Source organism: Acomys russatus, chromosome X (assembly GCF_903995435.1).
Source record: "Acomys russatus chromosome X, mAcoRus1.1, whole genome shotgun sequence".
Lineage (NCBI taxonomy): Eukaryota > Metazoa > Chordata > Mammalia > Rodentia > Muridae > Acomys > Acomys russatus.
This window is the reverse complement of record NC_067169.1, coordinates 123,528,671-123,535,295: the sequence shown is the minus strand read 5'-3', so window position 1 is coordinate 123,535,295 and position 6,625 is coordinate 123,528,671. Positions and strand designations below refer to the sequence as shown.

At 47.0% G+C, this 6,625-nt stretch overlaps 2 protein-coding genes across 2 annotated transcripts; one reads left to right on the top strand and one right to left on the bottom strand.

The window, feature by feature from the left end:
• Positions 1–2,295: 2,295 nt before the first annotated feature.
• Lage3 (L antigen family member 3) lies at positions 2,296–3,748 on the top strand. Its single transcript, XM_051141245.1, is given in 4 exon segments — positions 2,296–2,342; positions 2,344–2,490; positions 2,799–2,927; positions 3,440–3,748. Coding segments are annotated over 4 exon segments (438 nt in total). The 3' UTR covers positions 3,555–3,748.
• Positions 3,749–4,995: 1,247 nt separating this feature from the next.
• On the bottom strand, positions 4,996–5,253 carry LOC127185749 (small nuclear ribonucleoprotein F-like). Its single transcript, XM_051142280.1, has one exon. It carries the CDS (start codon positions 5,251–5,253, stop codon positions 4,996–4,998), a length of 258 nt encoding a protein of 85 aa, XP_050998237.1.
• Positions 5,254–6,625: the final 1,372 nt, after the last annotated feature.

The following is a 6,625-nucleotide window of genomic DNA, read 5'->3' as shown; positions in this document are numbered from 1 at the left end:
GTGGAGAGCCACAGCCAGGGTTGTTTGGGGATTTCCATGGGACCCTCTTTGGCCAACAACCCAATTAGATGTAACCCAGCCTCAGGACTGGGAGTTTCATTTGGTGACAAGTGACGGCCAATTGGGACTCCATCTCCATTATTTGGCAACTTTATTAAGATCACCGTCATACATTTTAGAAAGTTTCCGCTGCACCGGTTTTCCATGCCACATCTCAAATGACCCTCAAGTCCCCCTATTTCTCTCCATATCCCTTCCTTCAACACCATCTCCCCTCCCTTTCTTTACCTGATCCTCCCATCCTCATCCCCTGCCTCCACTCCACCCATAAAATCTATTCCATCCTCCCTGCTAATGAGATCCATGTGTCCCCCTAGTCCCTACCTCTGTACCTAACCTCGCTGGGTCTATGGATTGTAGCTTGGTTATCAGTGACTTAATGGCTAATATCCACAAGTAAGTGCCCAGCTTATAGCCCTTTTAAAATTGGATTATTTGGTTCTTTGATACCAGTTTTCTTGAGTTCTTTATTTATTTTGGATATTAGCCCTTTGTTGGATGTACAGTTGGTAAACATCTTTTCCAGTCTGTAGGCTGTCGTTTTGTTCTGTTGACAGTGTCCTTTGCCTTACAGAAGCATTTCAGTTTCATAAGGTCCCCCATTTATTAATTGTTGACCTTAGAGCCTGGGCTGTTGGTTCTCTGTTCAGGAAGTTGTCTCCTGTGCCAATGAGCTTAAGCCTCTTCCCCACTTTCTCTTCTATTAGATTCAATGTTGGTGGGTTGCTGTTTTGTTTTGTTTTGTTCTGTTCTGTTTTGTTTTTTGAGACAATCTTTCTCTGTGTAGCCCTGGCTGCACTGGACTCGCTTTGTAAACCAGGCTGGCCTTGAACGCACAGTGATCTGCCTGCCTTCAAGTGCTGGGATTACAGGCTTATGCCACCAATGCCCAGCTAAGAGACCTTGTCTGGAAAAACAAACTAAATATTTTATTTTAAAAAAATGAGCCAGGGGCTGGAGAGATGGCTCAGAGGTTAAGAGCACTGTCTGTTCTTCCAGAGGTCCTGAGTTCAATTCCCAGCAACCACATGGTGGCTCACAACTATCTATCTTGAGATCTGACGCCTTCTTCTAGTGTGTGTATGTAATAAATAAATAAAATATTTTTTTTAAATGAGCCAGGCGTGGTGGTACACACCTGTAATCCTAGCACTTGGGAGGTGGAGGCTGAGTAGATCTCTGTGAGTTCGAGGCCAGCCTGGTCTACAAAGTGAGTCCGGGACAGCCAAGGCTACACAGAGAAACCCTGTCTTGAAAAAACAAACAAACAAAAATTGGTGTTCAGAGAGAGATTGTGGGTCTTGCTGGGGACTGGCTGTAAAGAAGGAGACGAAAGGGCAGATGCAGGGCCTGTTTTAAAGGGAAATCTCTTGCTTGCTGATACAGCTCTAAATCTCATTTCACTTCATTTGTTGGTGGATTTCTGTTTGTTTTTGTTGCTGGTTCTGAGATGGTGTAATATGTATGGCCTAGAAGTGGTTATGTGGATTAGGCTGACCTCCAACTTAAACAAAGACCGACTCCTACCTCCTAAATCAGGATGTTTTTTGGTTTTTTCTTTTTTCTTTTTTTTTGAGACAGAGTCTCTCTGTGTAGGTTTAGCTGTCCTGGACTTGCTTTGTAGATCAGGCTGGCCTCAAACTCACAGCGATCCTCCTGCTTCTGTCTCCCAAGTGCTGGGATTAAAAGCATGCGCTCTCATGCTCAGTTCACACTGCAGTTTTGCTACTGTTATGAATAATAATGTAAGTATCTGATATACAGGATATCTATGAGCTCTGTAAAAGGGTCTTTAGGCACCCACCCCAAGGGGTCGCTACACACAGGTTGAGGACCACTGTCCTAAATGCTGGGATTTCAAGCAGGCACTACCACACTAGGCCACTTGATAGTTTTTTGGTTTGGTAGTGTTCTGTTTTTGTTGTTTTGTTTTTCAGTAAATATCACCTTAGGTCCCTTTTAGGAAACAGAAGGGACAGCCTGGCACGGTGGCGCACTTTGAAGCCAGAGCCAGACCAGATGAACATGGAGTTCCTGGCAGAATCCTCCAGGTGGAGGCTGACCCAAGTCACAGCCACTTTGCCACCCGCCTCTGTATGTGCAGGTACATACAGAGCGGCATCCTTGGGGCGGGGCGGAGCTTCCGGAGGAAAAGGCGGGCTCTGGGCCACAGCAATGGCGGAGTGGCCCTGCTAATGACACTGGTGTGGGGCAGGAGGTGGAGCTGTAGCAGACATGCAGGCAGCACACACACGTTTAGGTAACACTGCAGATGGCCCCGACTGGCCGCTGCTGTCCTAGTGATGCCGGCATACCGGCACTTATTCCCAGCGGAGCTCACCCTGTTGCAGGAGCACCGGAAGCCTCCCAGAGTTCCAGCAAAAACACGGTGCCTTTAACACAAAGGCCCGGAATCCAACGTCAAAGATTGTATCCTACCGGACAGGGACAATTGAGCCACCGGCGGGCTGCTTGAGGTGGGGAGGTAAATAAAAAGATCAAGGAGGAGGAGGGGAGCAGGGGGCACAGCTGACCGAGGTGTGTTAACCAAGCGCGGTCTGGGAATAAGAGCTTCCTTGAGAACATAAGAGACACCGGGAGGGTGAAAGGAAACCAGCTGCGATGGCCCAGCCACTGTGGAATATATAGCCTGGACGGCTTAGACCAGATGTAATGATTTTAAAGTACTAAGGAGGCAAAGTCGATTCAAGATGGTGCCTTTCCTGACTCTCCACCAGCGCCCTCATCGTGCCTTTCCCGACCTCTTTGGAGGCAGAAATCGCCTATGGGTCCCTAGCTCCGGACACCGAACCGCACCAAGGCCTGGTAGGGAAGGAGCTTAAAGTGAGCGGCAGAATGCTGGAGGTGTAAGTGCTCAAAGAGTCTGGCATGCTGGGTAGCTGTCTGGGCTATTTTCTCCCCAAGGCTGCGCTTCCTTAGACACAGCACACTAGGATGACTTTTTTGTTTTGTTTTGGTTTTTTGAGACAGGGTCTCTCTGTGTAGCCTTGGCTGTCCTGGACTCACGTTGTAGACCAGGCTGCCCTTGAATTCACAGAGATCCGCCTGCCTCTGCCTCCCGAGTGCTGGGATTACAGGCGTGCGCCACCACGCCCAGCCACCACGCCCAGTCTCTACGTGCGGGGTATGGTACAATGTATGTTTGTTTGAAGGGAAATCAAGAAAGAATAGTGAGGAGGCAGAGGCAGGCAATCTGATTTCTGTGAGTTCCAGGCCAGCCAGGTCTACATAGCAAGCCCTAGGTCAACCAGGGCTACATAGTGGGATTCTCTATCTCTTTCAAAAAAAAAAAAAAAAAAAAAAAAGAAGAAGAAATTACCAGTTTTTTAACTTAATGTTCTTTTTCCTCTCTCTTTAGACACTGGATCGCCAAAGATTCTCGCCTCCTCCGAATTTCCATTATGAACTTTCTTGACCAGCTTTCTCTAGTGGTAAACACCATACAGCGCTTTGGGCCCCCCGTTTCCCATTAAGCCTGGCTGGGAAAGGGGGCTCAGGTATGACCTTATGTCAGTCTTCTCCTAAACAGTACAATTTTCCCTAGGGAAAAGATTCCAGAAATAGTAGCTGCCTAAATTTTTGCCTGATATGGTTCTCAGGCACTTAGGGGCCATTTGGTCTGGTGCTTAAATGTGTGTTGCTGAAGAAAATAAAGCAGTGCTTCTAATCTGCATTTGAGTTTATTTGCGTCCTCTAGATTTTCTTTGATGTTTTCCTTGTGTTGGAGAAGAGGCCCTGGAATTGAGGTATTTGTTAGTAAAAGCTAAGAAAGACTACTCAGCCAGGTGTGTGGCGCATGCCTGTAATCCCAGCACTCGGGAGGCAGAGGCAGGTGGAACTCTGAGTTCGAGGCCAGCCTGGTCTACGGAGTGAGTCCAGGACAGCCAAGGCTACACAGAGAAACCTTGTCTCAAAAAACCAAAAAAAGAAAAAGAAAGAGTATTCACCTAACATGTATAAGGTTCATGATTCAATCCCTAGCAATGGAAAAATATATTAGTAGAAAGTAAATGTTGAGGAGCCGGGTAGTGGTGGTGCACGCCTTTAATCCCAGCACTCAGGAGGCAGAGGCAGGTGGATCACTGTGAGTTCTAGGCCAGCCTGGTCTACAGAGTGAGTTCCAGGACAGCCAGGGACACACAGAGAACCCCTGTTTCAAAACACCAAAAAGAAAGAAAGAAAGAAAGTAAATGAAGACAATTTCAGAAATAGAGGAAAGTTAAAACTACATGCACTGTGGTGGTTTGAATACACTTCTATGTTTGAATGCTGGTCATCAGGGAGTGGCACTATAAGGAGGTGTGGCGTTGTTAGAGAAGTGTGTCACTAGGGTCAGGCTTTGAAGTCTCAGAAGCTCAAGCACGGCCTGGTGTGTCTCATGCTTTTCTTGCTGCCTGTGGAAGCAGATGCAGAACTCTCAGCTACCTCTTCAGCACTGCCTCTGCCTGCACGCTGCCATGCTTCTTGCCCCGACTGAACCTCTGAAACTGTAAGCCAGCCCCAATGAACAGTTTTCCTTTGTAAGAGTTGCTGTGGTGCTTACTACTGCTCCCACTTTGGGAAACTCTGGGTATCAGAGTTTTATTTATATAACAAGTGTACAGTGATATCATGAGGCCCCTCAGGACCTGCTAAGGGAAAGGAAAACCAACTCCTACAAGTTGTCCTCCGACTTTAAGGAGAGCTTGCACATGTGTGTACATATACACACACACCAAATAAATATAATTTTAAGTGTATAGCAATAGTACAATGCAAACTTTTTGCAAGTTTAGCATTATAGTTCTTTTAAGTATTTTTTCACATAAAGTAAAATTCCCTTCTTTCTACCAGTTTCTTTTATTTTTTTTCAAGTTGAAAAAAATCTTTACTGTATAGAAATACATATATATATATAAATCTTCCCCAAAGATGCTATTCTCTCATTTCTCCATCTTCCTCCTCCTCTTCAATGCCTCTGATATAAAGGACATTATTACACTGTATCAGAACTTCACCCAGACGTCCAGACAATGCCCCATCTATGTATTCTGTATTCGCCAGCTGCATGTTCATGTAGCTGTCCACAGAGACCAGGTAGCCCCTGTACTCCATTCCCCACTTAAGTTTTACCACCACTGGCTTTCCTGTCAATCCACTGAGAAAAGGCTTGGGACTGAGGGGTAAACTCATCGCCAACACCTGTGAGCACTGCACCCCACTGGCCGCCAGCCCCTCGTGACTGGAGCAGCTGCCGCTAACCGGACCTGCCCAACACTAGAAGAAATGGCCGCCAAAAGCGTTTCTTTTATTTTTTTAAGACGGTCTTATAGCTCAGGGTGGTCTCAAACTCTCCACCTTCTTCTCCAGAGTGTTAGGATCTCAGACATTCACCATCAATGGTGGCTTGTGCATAAAGAATAAGGTTTTGGTTTTGGTTGTGGTTTCTTGAGACAGGGTTTCCCTGTGTAGCCCTGGCTGTCCTAGAACTCACTTTGTAGACCAAGCTGTCCTCGAACTCACAGAGATCCACCTGCCTCTGCTTCCCGAGTGCTGGGATTACAGGCATGTGCCACCATCGCCTGCCCACAAGAACAAGTTTTTAAATTTATTATAACATTCAGATTACATCCCGATTGTTATCCCCTCCCTTGTATCTTCCTGTTCCCACCCTCCCTCCCTCTTCCGCCCTATTCCCCTCCCCTAGACCTCTGACAGAAGGGGACCTCCTCCCCCACCATATGACCACAGCCTATCAGGTCTCATGTGAATTAGCCTGCTTCCCCTTCTGAGTGCCACCAGGGCTCCCTACCAAGGGGAAGTGGTCAAATAGGGGCACCAGAGTTCATGTCAGAGGCAGTCCCTGCTCTCCACAACCATGGAGGATGAGCAGTCCATTGGCTAGGTCTGAGCAGGGCATCTAGGTTTACAGCAAGCATTGTCCTTGATTGGTACAACAGTTTGTGCAGGCCTCCCTCGGTCCAGATCCACCAATCTCGATGGTCTTGTGGGGCTCCTGAACCCTCTGGGTCCTCCCATTCCCCCCATTCTTCCATACCACTCTTAGTGCTCCACCAAGGAAACCTTGTAATTTGCAGGCAAATAAATGGAACTAGAAAAGATTATCCTGAATGAGGTAACCCAGACCTAGATAGGCACACATGGTCTATACTCACTTATAAGTGGATATTAGCTCAACATAGATGTCCTCTGAGAGTCTCCACCCAGCGAAGGATTAGGACAGACGCTAGGACTCACTGTCTTTCAGGAATTTATAGTTAGGGATGGCTAGGACTCCAGGTCTGAGAAAGATAAGGTTGCTTAGCTACCAGTTTAAAGAGCCCCTAACTCCTGACCAGAGTCACTTAGCCTCAAGAACACCTACCAGTTTGGGCCAGTTTAAGCCAGATCAGAGAGCCTCCCTAGCTATGGACCAGAGCCCTAACCAATCCCAGATGTACTGGTACCCTTGCTCCTGATCTGTGCCAATAGAAGGAAATATTACCTAATAACCCACCTTGGAACTTTCCTTGATAACCTATAAAAAAGCCTGCATGCTCACCTG

Excerpts from the sequence above, each read along its gene's own strand:
- LOC127185749 (XM_051142280.1), bottom strand. The coding sequence starts at position 5,253 with ATGAGTTTACCCCTCAGTCCCAAGCCTTTTCTCAGTGGATTGACAGGA.